This window comes from Nicotiana sylvestris, chromosome 8 (assembly GCF_000393655.2).
Source record: "Nicotiana sylvestris chromosome 8, ASM39365v2, whole genome shotgun sequence".
Lineage (NCBI taxonomy): Eukaryota > Viridiplantae > Streptophyta > Magnoliopsida > Solanales > Solanaceae > Nicotiana > Nicotiana sylvestris.
Window position 1 is genome coordinate 215,793,459 of NC_091064.1, and position 15,201 is coordinate 215,808,659.

General features: G+C 43.9%; 1 protein-coding gene across 1 annotated transcript; it reads left to right on the plus strand.

The window, feature by feature from the left end:
- The first annotated feature begins 3,124 nt into the window (after window positions 1-3,124).
- LOC138876344 (uncharacterized) lies at window positions 3,125-3,496 on the plus strand. Its single transcript, XM_070155257.1, has one exon. The coding sequence runs from the start codon at window positions 3,125-3,127 to the stop codon at window positions 3,494-3,496; it is 372 nt and encodes a 123-aa protein (XP_070011358.1).
- Window positions 3,497-15,201: the final 11,705 nt, after the last annotated feature.

Here is a 15,201-nt window from a genome sequence, read left to right on the forward strand (position 1 = left end):
GGTGGACCACATTGGAATAATGAGTGTCCACATGCACAGATGAATGTCCATCAAGCCTTTGACGATGGGACAAATGACGACACAGACGATGCAGACCAGACCGAGCTTGTAGGTGCCTTCAATGCAATTGTTGGCTCCATTTCTGAGGCCTTAGCGGGAACCAGTGCTGGCATCCGTAAGAATAAGGACCCCTGCCCAAGCACCAAAAAAGGGAAAAAGAAGGCGGATGAGAGGAATCCTCCTAAACAAGATAGGACATTAATGTTCGTTGAGATGAAGGTAAATGGCAACCCCATTCAGGCGATGATAGACACGGGTGCTACCCACAACTACTTAGCATCGACTTAGGTGGAGCACCTTGGGCTAGTTGTAGGAAAGGGCAGAGGTAGTGTCAAGGCTATCAACTCACCTCTTCAGCTAGTAGGTGGGATAGCCAAAGAGGAACCAGTGAAGCTTGGCCCTTACTAAGGAAAATTCAACCTGTGCATGGTGATCATAGATGACTTCGAGTTGATTGTTGGATTAGAATTCCTGAGGCAAACCAACACCATGCATGTACCGTATGCTGACATGTTACTGATGATGGGAACAAACGGGACCAAACCCTATATTATCCCGTGCATGCCTATGAAGATATCCGTTGAAAACATCTCGGCCTTGCAGTTGAAGAAGGGGGTCAAAATACATGAACCTACGTTCCTGGCAACCCTCTGCATTGAAGATGTAGAACACTCCTCGGGTCCCATTCTTGAGCCCGTGAAGGAGCTACTACTAGAGTTTGAAGATGTCATGCCACAAGACATGCCAAAACGACTACCGCCTAGGCGCACTGTGGACCATGAAATTGAGCTGGTGCCGAGCGCGAAGCCACCCACTCAGGCACCTTATAGAATGTCACAACCCAAACTCACCAAGCTTCGGAGACAATTGACGGAAATTCTAGACACAGGGATCATTGTGCCCTCCAAATCCCCATACGGGTCCCCTTTGCTATTCCAAAAGAAACACGATGGAAGCCTATGACTCTGTGTGGATTATCGGGCTCTAAAATAAATTACTATGAAGAACAAGTACCCTTTTCCGCTAATGGCAGACTTGTTCGATAGACTGGGTGGTGCGACGGTGTTCACTAAAATAAACCTGAAGATAGGTTATTGGCAAGTTCGGATTGCAGAGGGTGATGAACATAAGACGAATTGTGTGACAAGATATGGGTCGTACGACTTCCTGGTTATGCTATTCGGCTTGACTAACGCCCCAGCTACGTTTTGCACTTTGATGAACCAAGTCTTCCGAGAGTACATTGATGAATTCGTGGTGGTCTACTTGGATGACATTGTGGTATATAGCCAAATATTGGAGGAACACCTAATGCACTTACGGAAGGTCCTACCTCGATTGCGGAAGCATGAACTATATGTGAAGCTATCTAAGTGCTCCTTTGCTCAAAAGCAAATTGACTTCCTCGGACATGTCATTGGGGAAGGGCGGATCAAGATGGACCAGCAGAAGATTCAGGCAATCACAGATTGGCCGCCACCTAAGGATATCCACGCCTTGAGGGCGTTCCTTGGTCTATGCAATTTCTATCGGCGATTCGTGAAAAACTACTCCCTCATTGCAGTACCATTGACAGAACTCCTCAAGAAGGTCACGCCTTGGGAATGGGGACCCAAGCGAGCGGAGGCCTTCAACGCATTGAAAGCGGCTATGTCTAGTAGCCCCGTCTTGGCCCTTCCTGATCTGGCCAAGCCATTCGAAGTACAAACAGATGCATCTGACTATGCCCCGGCAGAGTCTTGCTACAAGAAGGTCATCCTGTAGCGTATGAGAGTCGGAAGCTGAAAGATGTAGAGCGACCCTATGCCGCCTATGAGAAAGAATTATTGGTTGTCGTCCACTGCTTGCGCTTCTAAAGGCACTATATGCTGGGGACCCCATTCGTGGTCAAGACAGACAACACAGTTGTTAGCCATTTCATGACCCATCCGAAGTTGAATGGTCGAGAGGCTAGGTGGCAGGAACTCCTAGTTGAATTCCACTTCAACCTGGAGTACCGAAATGGGAAGACCAATCATGTTGTTGATGCACTCAGTCAGAGAGTTGATCTAGCATCAGTGTGCCTACTCGCCACCCTAAGTGGGAGCGAAGTAGCCACCTCCATCAAGGACCGGATACATGATTTACTCTTCAAGGATCCTGTTGCACAGTATTTGGTTGATTTGGTAGGACAGGGCAAGACTCGCCAGTTCTACATGGAAGATGGTTTCCTGAAAGTGAAAGGGAACCGGCTTTATGTTCCTAAAGGAGGAGATCTGCGAAGGACTCTTCTGGCTGAATGTCATGATACTCTATGGGTCGGCCATCCCGGTGAGGAACGCACTATGGCATTACTTCACTGTGCATATTATTGGCCTCAAATGGTCGATGACGTTGCTCGGTATGTGAAGACTTGTCTAATATGCCAGAAGGACAAGTCGGACCGCTTAACACAAGCGTGACTCTTGGAACCACTAGCTGTCCTAAAGAGACCTTGGGAAAGTGTTTCCCTGGATTTCATCACCGGATTGCCCAAGGTCGGAAATCTCACAACTATCTTGGTTATGGTAGATCGGTTTTCCAAGTATGCTACCTTTATTGCTGCCCCACAATATATATCAGCAGAAGATACAGTTCGACTCTTCTTCTCTCATGTCGTCAAATATTGGGGCCTGCCCGAAGACATTGTTAGTGATCATGACTCACACTTCACTAGTAACTTTTGGACCCAACTCTTTAAGTGCCTTGGGTCAAGCTGAGTCACAGCTCAAGTTTTCATCCGCAATCTGATGGCCAGACTAAGCGGTTCAATGGTATGTTAGAGGAATATCTCCGTCACTTTGTAACCGGATCGTAGAAGAATTGGGTGAAGCTTCTGGATGATGCTCAACTGTATTTCAATTCACAAAAGAGCTCTAGTACAAACAAAAGCGCTTTTGAAATTGTTACCGGACATCAACCGCTACTCCCACACACAGTTAATGCACCAAATATGTCTAAATCTTCTCGAGCTGCTAGCTTCTCAAAAGAGTGGAAGCAAAATTTAGAGATAGTGTGAAGCTATCTTGTCAAGGCTTAAAAGCGGATGAAGAGGCATGGTGATCAGAATCATCGCTTTGTTGAATACCAAGTAGGAGACAAAATTATGGTCAAAATTCCAAAGTGGTACTTATTTGTGGGAGTCCATGACCCTCGCCTATTGCGAAAATACATTGGACCCTTGTCCATTAAAAGGCGCATTGGGAAAGTTGCATATCTGGTGGATACCCCAGCTTGGTGGAAAATTCATCCTGTCTTCCATGTCAGCTTCCTGAAACCTTTTCGGGAAGACATGCAGGATCCTTCACGGAGCCAGCTCATGATACCCAGTATTCGAGGGCCCAATTCAACCGGAGAAAGGCGTGTTGAAGCTATCCTTGATGATAGAGTGATTCATGCCACAAGGAAAGATCACTAAGAGTTCTTGGTGAAATGGCAGGGCTGTGATGCAGAGGAGAATGCTTGGGAGAGGGGAACAAACCTCAAAGCCTACAAGAGCCTAACTGAAGATTATCTTGCAAGTAAGGCACCGAGGACATCGCCAACTCAGGTGGGGGAGAATGTCATGGGTGGCTTTCCAGCCATGCCCCATGACCCCTTGGGCGCGCCCCATGGCATCCTAGCAAGCCTCCCAATGTCTAGCGCCACGGACGGCCCTGTGGTCTTGGCCGCATGTAACGACCCGAACCGTCGTTTCCTGTATTTTTGTCATGTATTCCCCGTTAAATGCTTATTCATGTTTCAATATGTGTACTTGGTGAATTTGAGTCAATTCGGATCGAGTTTGGTATGAAATGGGACAATTAGTCTCTTTAAGGAAGAATTAGTTTGGAAAAGTCAACCGGACATTGACTTGTGAGTTGGAGGGCTCATAATTGAATTCCGATGATTCGGTTAGTTTCGGGGGATGATTTAAGGCCTAGGAGCGCAATCGGAATTAATTTTGGAGGTCCGGTGAAGAAATTAGCTCATTTTGGCGATTTCTGGTTGATAGGTGAAATTTTGATCCGACGATCGGAATGGAATTCCGAGAATTTCTGTAGCTTCGTTATGTCATTTTGGACTTGTGTGCAAAATTTGAAGTCAATCGGACGTGATTTGATAGGTTTCGGCATCGGAAATAGAAGTTGGAAATTCTAAAGTTCATAAAACTTGGATTGGAGGTTGATTCATGATTTTAGCGTTGTTTGATGTGATTTGAGGCCTCGAGCAAGTCCGTAATGTATTTTGGGACTGGTTGGTATTATTGGTCGGGGTCCCGGGGGCCTCGGGTGTGTTTCGGATGCCCAACGGGTCATTTTTGGAAGATTTTTGCCGTTTTGAGCATAAATGTAATGATCTAAAGGTTCATTTTTAGTTTTAGAGATCCAAATTTAATTTCGAGACTTCCAGAATTTAAATCATGAATTATAGGACTGATCTGGAAATTTTGGTTTAATTTCATCAAGTTGCGATTGAGTTTTAGACGTGAAATGTGAGTTAATTTTTTAACGAGCGAAATGGGTATTGAATTGGGCAAACGAACTCTAAATTGAGTTTCGATTGAAGGTTTGTGTTCGTATTATTATTTGTGACTCATAGGAATAAGAATCATCTAATTCCAAGTTCGTATGATGGAGTTAGAGCCATTTTAGTGAAAAATGGTTGTGCTGCAAATTTCTTAAAAGCTGTTGTATTTTCTGCAGCAGTGAACAGTACCCGCGCGGGTGAACAGTGAACATTGACCTCATGGGTATGAACAGTGCACTGCGTGAACAGTACCGAAAATTGTTGGACAGATTTAATGTCCAGCAGTCCAAGTTTGGTCATTTTTTTTTACTTCCAAACTCGGATTTTGGGCGATTTTTAGCAAGAAATCTTGGGAAATCTTGAGGTAAGTCACTTGTGATTATTTATACTCCATAATATTGAATTATCATCGAATAATCCGACTAGATTACATGTTTTTGAGGAGTAAATTGAAGATTTAGACCTAGGGATTTGAAAATAAGATTTGAAGATTTGAGGGGTCATTTGAACTCCGATTTTGGTAAATTTTATATCTACGGACTCGTGGTGAGACGAGAAATCCGGTGATGTAACTTTAGTAATTTTTCGAGAAGTGGGCCCGGGGCTCGAGTTTTGCGAATTTCGTGAATTTCGATATTTTTCGAGTCTTTTCGATTGGGTTATATTACCTTAGCCTATTGTAATGTATTCGTTGTGGTTTTGACCAGATTCGACGCGCGAAGAGGTAAATTCGAGAGGCAAGGGCATAGCGGAGTAGACGTTGGACCGTCTTGAGGTGAGTAATGATTTTAAATGATGCACTGAGGGTTTGAAACCCCGGATTGCACAACATACTGCTATGTTGAGATGAGACACGCGTTGTATGACGAGCGCGGGGTCATTTACTATTGGGGATTGTGACTTGGTCCATCCCAGTTGATATTTTTACCGCGTAATTGATAAAGATTTATTGTTTTTCACTATGATTGGGCTTATTGCCATATTTGGGCTTCGTGCCAATTATCTGAAATCTTTTGTGAATTTACATCACTATTTTCCTCACGAATTGAAATATTATTTGAACTCAGTCCAATTGAATTATATTATTTTGTGAACTCAGCTACATTTATACTCAACTCGAGATTTAATGATATTTATAATGTTGTTGAGCTGAGCACTATTGTTTTACTGATGCCCAAGAGGCTTATGATTATTTTCTGGACTGATTGAGGCCGAGGGCCATACGTGAGGATATGTTGAGTGATGTGAGGAGGCTTTCAGGCCTCGAGTGTTATATGAGGAGGCTTTCAGGCCTCGAGTGTTATATGAGGAGGCTTTCAGGCCTCGTGTGTGATGTGTGAAGGCTTTCAGGCCTATTGATATTGCGTTTGGGCTGTAGGAGCCCCTACGGAGTCTGTACACACCCCCAGTGAGCGCCGGGTACCCAGGTGAGTTGGGAGTGGGCCCGAGAGGCTGTTGCTTGTGTGTGGTGAGTTGGGAGTGAGCCCGAGGGGCAGATGTTGTGTGCTGGTGAGTTGGGAGTGAGCCTGAGGGGTTGATACTATACTGAGATTTACATATTGAGCCCGAGGGGCAAGCTTTTGATTTATCCTTACTGTGGAAATTATTTGTCTTTACTATTTTAAAAGAAGAATTATCCGATACTTACTATTTTACTGTATAACTAATTTTACTGCTTGGGATAGTGCTATATTGTGCCGTTATGAGATTTCATGTTTTCAGTCGTTATTTATTTTTATTACTCACTGGGCCGGAGTACTCACATTACTCTCTGCACCATGTGTACAGATACAGGTAGAGCTGAGTTCGCTCCTGAGCGCTGATTCTTTCCAGACCAGGCGGTGACTAGGAGTAACGAGGTAGCTGTTAACGTCCGCAACCCCGTTTTCTCCCTTATCTTTGTTATTTATGATAATTCCAGACTTTGTAAAATATTAGTAAATTCTGTAGTAGCTCATGACTTGTGACACCCCGATTTCGGGCTGAGTTGGGAGAGTTTTCCTTGTTCTATCACGTTTATTTCGCATTTAAGATTATATTGCCCATGAGACTTATTCCTGCTAAGTAATTATAAAGAGATGTACTGTTTTGTTGATTGGTTGGCCTTGTCCTCACGAGAGGCGCCATCACGACCGGGTTGGGATTTTGGGTCGTGACAAGTTGGTCCTTATCGTGCGTCCTTGATTCAGCTTGAAAAGTAACTCTTGAAATTCCTTCCACGTGTTCGTATGCGCGTATGAGCGCTCAGTATCAGATGTGCATCAACGGCTTGTGATTCCCCGATCGAGGGGCAAGATGTGATCTCTTTGAGTTGATGTTGGGCCGGTCTGGAGGACTTGAGGTCGGATCTTTGCCTATGACTTGAGAACCGAGGTGTTGATTGTGTGAGCAAGTGTTTTGAACTTATATGTTCGGTATTGCCCCTATTGGTTTGAATGACGGTTGGATAGCTACGTGATGAGTATGTCAGTACTGCGAGATGTATCTATATGACTCGGAAGTGGTGAGGAAGGTCTGCTGGATGATAGATGAACCATTAAGTGTTTGATTTCCATTGTAATTGGATGTGTAGCCCCGAGTTATGGGTGCGTGAATAATCTTTTCATGTCTCCTATCTGGAGTGAAGTAAATTTCATGTTACGGTATGAGTTTGGACTCAGAAAGATTAAGTGACTGTGTAATGTGTATGGCAGTGGAAGATATACAAAATGTTAATTGGAGGCAAAACAGGTGGGTTATCTCCTGTGGAGTGTTCTAAGGTGGTGTGATCCTTATGTTGGCTATTAGAAGATCTCATTTACAAGTGAAAAATATGCGTTGAAATCTAAATTGTGCTGCCTAGAGAGTGGGCTTAACTGTTGTGTGAGTGAATACAAGAATTGCAGAAGAGTTAAAAATTCCAGATGATTTGTGTTTCCACAAGCTTATGAAGGAGTGAGTTCAATCTCACTATGGTATTACAGCAACAATAGAGTATGTGCGTTATGATTTATTGAGTGCGTTTTGTTATATGGATTTGATCCAAGTTGGGGAGTTTTCTATTAATTAAGTTGATTGCACGGTTAAGAGTTATATTGTTCCAGTTTGCCACAGAGATGCCTCGGTATTATTCGATCTCGGTTCCACCTATTCTTGTGTGTCCTCATATTTTGCTCATTATTTGGGGTACGCCCCGAGAGTTTATTTCTTTACCTATTCATGTATCTACCCCGGTGGGAGATACTGTTGTTGTGGACCGTGTGTACCAGTCATGTGTTGTGATTATTGGGGGTCTGGAGACCCGAGTTGATTTATTGCTATTGAGTATGTGGACTTTGATGTTATTTTGGGCATGGATTGGCTATTTCCGTGTCGTGCTATTCTAGACTGTCATGCTAAGACAGTCACTTTGGCTATGCCGGGTGTACCACGGATCGAGTGGCGTGGTGTGACTGATTATATCCCTGGTAGAGTGATCTCATTCTTGAAGGCCCAGCGTATGGTTGGGAAGGGTTGCCTTTCATATCTAGCATTTGTAAGGGATGTTGGAGCTGAGACTCTTAGTATTGATTCTGTCCCAGTTGTAAGGGATTTTCCCGATGTTTTTTCTGCAGACCTGTCGGGCATGCCACCGGATAGGGATATTGATTTTGGTATTGACTGGTGCCGGGCACTCCGCCCATTTCTATTCTGTCATATCGTATGGCACCAGCAGAGCTGAAAGAATTGAAGGAGCAGCTTCAGGAACTCCTAGATAAGGGGTTCATTCGTACTAGCGTGTCCCCGTGGGGTGCACCTGTTTTATTTGTAAAGAAGAAAGATGGTACAATGAGAATGTGCATTGATTATAGGCAGTTGAATAAGGTAACAGTGAAGAACAAGTATCTTTTGCCTCACATTGATGACTTATTTGATCAGCTTCAGGGAACGAGGGTATTTTCTAAGATTGATCTCTGTTTGGGCTATCACCAGTTGAAAATCAAGGAGTCGGATATTCCCAAGACTGCCTTCAGGACTAGATACGGTCACTATGAATTTTTGGTTATGTCTTTCGGGCTGACCAATGCCCCAGCAGCGTTCATGCATTTGATGAACAGTGTATTTCAGCCTTATCTGGATGCATTTGTTATTGTATTCATTGATGATATCCTGGTGTACTCGCGTAGCCAGGAGGAGCATGCCCAGCATTTGCGTGTAGTGTTGCAGAGATTGAGAGAGGAGAAGCTTTATGCAAAATTCTCCAAATGTGAATTTTGGCTAAGTTCTGTGGCATTTTTGGGACACATAGTGTCCAGCGAGGGTATACAGGTTGATCCAAGGAAGATAGAAGCAGTGCAGAGTTGGTCTAGACCGTCCTCAGTCACAGAGATTCGGAGTTTTCTTGGGCTAGCAGGCTATTATCGCCGATTTGTTCAGGGGTTTTCTTCTATTGCATCGCCTTTGACCAAGTTGACTCAGAAAGGTGCCCCATTTGTATGGTCCGGCGAGTGTGAGGAGAGCTTTCAGAAGCTCAAGGAACTTCTGACCACAGCTCCAGTGTTGGTGTTACCATCAGCTACAGGTTCATACACGGTATATTGTGATGCTTCCAGAGTTGGGATTGGTTGTGTACTAATGCAGGAGGGTAGAGTTATTGCTTATGCTTCTCGTTAGTTGAAGCCCCATGAGAAGAACTACCCTGTTCATGATTTGGAGTTGGCTGCTATAGTTCATGCCTTAAAAATTTGGAGGCACTATTTATATGGCGTATCTTGTGAGGTATTAAATGATCATCGCAGTCTTCAGCATTTATTTAAACAAAAAGATCTTAATTTGAGGCAGCGGAGATGGCTTGAGTTACTTAAAGACTCTGATATTACCATTCTATATCATCCGGGAAAGGCCAATATAGTGGCCGATGCGTTGAGCCGAAAGGCAGTCAGTATGGGGAGTTTGGCTTACATCCCAGTTGGGGAGAGGCCTCTTGCAGTTGATGTTCAGACCTTGGCCAATCAGTTGGTGCGGTTAGATATTTCTGAGCCTAGTCGGGTATTGGCTAGTGTGGGTTCTCGATCTTCCTTATATGATCGCATCAGAGAGCACCAGTATAATGATCCGCATTTGTTTGTCCTTAAGGACAGAGTTCAGCATGATAATGCCAAAGATGTGACTATAGGTGATGATGGCGTATTGAGGATGCAGGCCCGTATTTGTGTGCCCGATGTTGATGGGCTTAGAGATTTGATTCTTGAGGAGGCCCACAGTTCGCGGTATTCCATCCACCCGGGTGCTGCGAAGATGTATCAGGACTTGAGACAGCATTACTGGTGGAGGAGAATGAGGAAAGACATTGTGGGATATGTGGCTCGGTGTCTCAACTGTCAGCAGGTGAAATATGAGCATCAGAGACCGGGCGGTTTGCTTCAGCAGATGATTATTCCTGAGTGGAAATGGGAGAGAGTTACTATGGATTTCGTGAGTGGCCTTCCTCGGACTTTGAAGAATTTTGATTCGATTTGGGTCGTTGTGGATAGGCTGACCAAGTCAGCGCATTTCATTCCGGTGTGTACCACATATTCTGCGGAGCGGCTGGCTAGGATCTTTATTCAGGAGATTGTGCGGTTGCATGGTGTTCCAGTTACTATTATTTCGGATAGAGGTACTCAGTTCACTTCTCAGTTTTGGAGGACTTTTCAGCACGAGTTGGGCACTCAGGTGGAGTTGAGTTCAGCATTTCATCCTCAGACGGACGGACAGTCCGAGCGTACTATTAAGATATTGGAGGATATGTTGCATACCTGCGTGATTGATTTTGGAGGTTCTTGGGTTGAATTTTTACCACTTGCAGAGTTTGCCTACAACAACAGCTATCAGTCCAGTATTCATATGGCACCGTATGAGGCCTTATATGGGAGGCGGTGTAGAACTCCAGTGGGTTGGTTTGAGCCCGGTGAGGCTAGGTTATTGGGGACAGATTCGGTCCAGGATGCCTTAGAAAAGGTGAAGGTGATTCAGGAAAGACTTCGCACAGCTCAGTCGCGTCAGAAGAGTTATGCGGACCGGAAGGTCCGAGATGTGTCATTTATGGAGGGCGAGAAGGTTTTGCTGAAGGTTTCGCCGATGAAGGGTGTTATGAGGTTCGGAAAGAAAGGGAAGTTGAGTCCGCGGTTTATTGGACCATTTGAGGTACTTAGGAGGATTGGAGAGGTGGCTTACGAGCTTGCTTTGCCGCCTAGATTGTCGGGTGTTCATCCGGTATTCCATGTGTCCATGCTCCGGAAGTACATTGGGGACCCGTCTCATATTTTAGATTTCAGTACAGTACAGTTAGATGAAAATTTGACTTATAATGTGGAGCCAGTGGCTATTTTGAGTCGACAGGTTCAAAAATTGAGATCAAAAGATATAGCATCAGTGAAAGTACAGTGGAGAGGTCGGCCTGTGGAGGAGGCTACTTGGGAGACCGAGCAGGAGATGCGGAGCAGCTACCCGCACCTATTTGAAACTCTATGTATGTATCTTAACTCGCTCGAGGACGAGCATTTGTTTTAGTTGGGGAGAATGTAACGACCCGAACCGTCGTTTCCTGTATTTTCGTCTCGTATTCCCCGTTAAATGCTTATTCATGTTTCAATATGTGTACTTGGTGAATTTGAGTCAATTCGGATTGAGTTTGGTATGAAATGAGACAATTAGTCTCTTTAAGGAAGAATTAGTTTGGAAAAGTCAACCGGACGTTGACTTGTGAGTTAGAGGGCTCAGAATTAAATTATGATGATTCGGTTAGTTTCAGCGGATGATTTAAGGCCTAGGAGCGCAATCGGAATTAAATTTGGAGGTCCGGTGAAGAAATTAGCTCATTTTGGCGAAGTTAGTATTTTGGCGATTTCTGGTTGATAGGTGAAATTTTGATCCAACGGTCGGAATGGAATTCCGAGAATTTCTGTAGCTTCGTTATGTCATTTTAGACTTGTGTGTAAAATTTGAAGTCAATCGGACGTGATTTGATAGGTTTCGGCATCGGAAATAAAAGTTTGAAATTCTAAAGTTCATAAAACTTGGATTGGAGGTTGATTCATGATTTTAGCGTTGTTTGATGTGATTTGAGGCCTCGAGCAAGTCCGTAATGTATTTTCGGACTGGTTGGTATTATTGGTCGAGGTCCCGGGGGCCTCGGGTGTGTTTCGGATGCCCAACGGGTCATTTTTGGAAGATTTTTGCCGTTTTGAGCATAAATATAATGATCTAAAGGTTGATTTTTAGTTCTAGAGATTCAAATTTGATTTCGAGACTTCCAGAATTTAAATCATGAATTATAGGAATGATCTAGAAATTTTGGTTTAATTTCATCAAGTTGCGATTGGGTTTTTGACGTGAAATGTGACTTAATTTTTTAACGAGCGAAATGGGTATTGAACTGGGCAAATGAGCTCCGAATTTAGTTTCGATTGAAAGTTTGTGTTTGTATTATTATTTGTGACTCATAGGAACAAGAATCGTCTAATTCCAAGTTCGTGTGATGGAGTTAGAGCCATTTTAGTGAAAAATGGTTGTGCTGCAAATTCTTAAAAGCTGTTGTATTTTCTGCAGCAGTGAACAGTACCCGCGCGTGAACAGTAACCACGCGGGTGAACAGTGAACAGTGACCTCACGCGCATGAACAGTGCCCCACGTGAACAGTACCGAAAAATTTCTGGACAGATTTAATGTCCAGCAGTCCGAGTTTGGTCATTTTTTTTGACTTCCAAACTCGGATTTTGGGCGAATTTTAGCAAGAAATCTTGGGAAATCTTGAGGTAATTCACTTGTGATTATTTCTACTCTATAATATTAAATTATCATTGAATAATCCGACTAGATTACATGTTTTTGAGGAGTAAATTGAAGATTTAGGCTTAGGGATTTGAAAATAAGATTTGAAGATTTGAGGGGTCATTTGAACTCCGATTTTGGTAAATTTTATATATACGGACTCGTGGTGAGACGAGGAATCCGGTGATGTGACTTTCGTAATTTTTTGAGAAGTGGGCCCGGGGTTCGGGTTTTGCGAATTTCGTGAATTTCGATATTTTTCGAGCCTTTTCGATTGGGTTATATTCCCTTAGCCTATTGTAATATATTCGTTGTGGTTTTGACCAGATTCGACGCGCGAAGAGGTAAATTCGAGAGGCAAGGGCATAGCGGAGTAGACATTGGACCGTCTTGAGGTGAGTAATGATTTTAAATGATGCACTGAGGGTTTGAAACCCCGGATTGCACAACATACTGCTATGTTGAGATGAGACACGCGTTGTATGACGAGCGCGGGGTCATTTACTATTGGGGATTGTGACTTGGTCCATCCCAGTTGATATTTTTACCGCGTAATTGATAAAGATTTATTGTTTTTCACTATGATTGGGCTTATTGCCATATTTGGGCTTCGTGCCAATTATCTGAAATCTTTTGTGAATTTACATCACTATTTTCCTCACGAATTGAAATATTATTTGAACTCAGTCCAATTGAATTATATTATTTTGTGAACTCAGCTACATTTATACTCAACTCGAGATTTAATGATATTTATAATGTTGTTGAGCTGAGCACTATTGTTTTACTGATGCCCAAGAGGCTTATGATTATTTTCTGGACTGATTGAGGCCGAGGGCCATACATGAGGATATGTTGAGTGATGTGAGGAGGCTTTCAGGCCTCGAGTGTTATATGAGGAGGCTTTCAGGTCTCGAGTGTTATATGAGGAGGCTTTCAGGCCTCGTGTGTGATGTGTGAAGGATTTCAGGCCTATTGATATTGCGCTTGGGCTGTAGGAGCCCCTCCGAAGTCTGTACACACCCCCAGTGAGTGCAGGGTACCCAGGTGAGTTGGGAGTGGGCCCGAGAGGCCGTTGCTTATGTGTGGTGAGTTGGGAGTGAGCCCGAGGGGCAGATGTTGTGTGCTGATGAGTTAGGAGTGAGCCCGAGAGGCTGATACTATACTGAAATTTACATATTGAGCCCGAGGGGCAAGCTTTTGATTTATCCTTACTGTGGAAATTATTTGTCTTTACTATTTTAAAAGAAGAATTATCTGATACTCACTATTTTACTGTATAACTGATTTTACTGCTTGGGATAGCGTTATATTGTGCCGTTATGAAATTTCATATTTTCAGTCGTTATTTATTTTTTTTACTCACTGGGTCGGAGTACTCACATTACTCCCTGCACCATGTGCGCAGATACAGGCAGAGCTGAGTTCGCTCCTGAGCGCTGATTCTTTCCAGACCAGGCGGTGACTAGGAGTAACGAGGTAGTTGTTGACATCTGCAGCCCCGTTTTCTCCCTTATCTTTGTTATTTATGATAATTTCAGACTTTGTAAAATATTAGTAAACTCTGTAGTAGCTCATGACTTGTGACGCCCCGATTTCGGGCTGAGTTGGGAGGGTTTTCCTTGTTCTATCACGTTTATTTCGCATTTAAGATTATATTTTTCATGATTTAGACTTATTCCTGCTAAGTAATTATAAAGAGATGTATTGTTTTGTTGATTAGCTGGCCTTGTCCTCACGAGAGGCGCCATCACGACCGGGTTGGGATTTTGGGTCGTGACACCGCGCCAAGTGACAAGCGCGCATGTGCCTCTGTCGCCCCACCAAAGTGACAAGCATGCATGTGCCTCTGTCGCCCCACCGATATCCCTCGCCAGCGCCCAACCGCAGGCGGATGACAACAGCGTCGCGCGCGCAGACAACGCCGCACGCACAGACCCTGATGCTGACAACGGACCTGTTTTTGCCTTGTAGAAAACTTAGTCCTTTTCATTGTAAATATAGAGTAGTTTTATTCCATGTACTTCCATTTTGTTTCTCTAGTTTAATCAAGTCTAGTCTTATAGCTTTGGTTTATTTTTTTTTAAGTATTATTAGGAGGGATCAAGCAAGCAAACAATTCTCTGTGCTGGTGTATCTCCCCCTCGATACCGCATTGCCTTTCTGTAATAGCTTTCATTAATGCAATCAAGCTTTCTTTCACTCTCAATTCTCATTTTTGTTCTCTCAATTGCTCTTGACTTTGGTTTTCCCGTACGACACTAACAATCTAGTCTAGCGTACGGAGGGGACCTCCGTTGGCGGACAGTAACTGCACTGACATTAGTTGCTTAGTCTTACGTCGCCCTTCCAAGGAATCTCAGGAAGGCACCGCGTAACAACGCTTACGCGCCGCAAGCGGGCCTGGATGGGGAAGTTAAGAGGTGCTTCTAGGAGGTGTTGGATGAGGTGGTGCGGGGTATTCCGCCTACGGAGAAGTTATTTATATGAGGGAATTTCAATGGTCACATTGGGTCGTCTGTTTGGCGTTATGGCGAGGTGCACGGTGTCTTTGGCTTTGGGGATAGGAACAGATGAGGCATTTCACTGTTGGATTTCGCTAGGGCTTTTGAGTTGGTGATCACGAACTCTAGTTTTCTGAAGAAGGAGGAGCATTTGGTTACTTTTCGGAGTATGGTGGCTAAGACTCAAATTGATTATCTTCTCCTTAGGAGGTGTGGTAGGGGGTTGTGCAAGGATTGTAAAGTGATCCCGAGTGAGAACCTTGCGACTCAACATAGGCTCCTAGTGATGGACGTCGATATCGTGATAAAGAGGAAGAAGATGTTTATGCGGGGTCAACCG

What these genes read in the sequence shown, in the direction of transcription:
- LOC138876344 (XM_070155257.1), top strand. Translation starts at nt 3,125, where the DNA reads ATGAAGAGGCATGGTGATCAGAATCATCGCTTTGTTGAATACCAAGTA.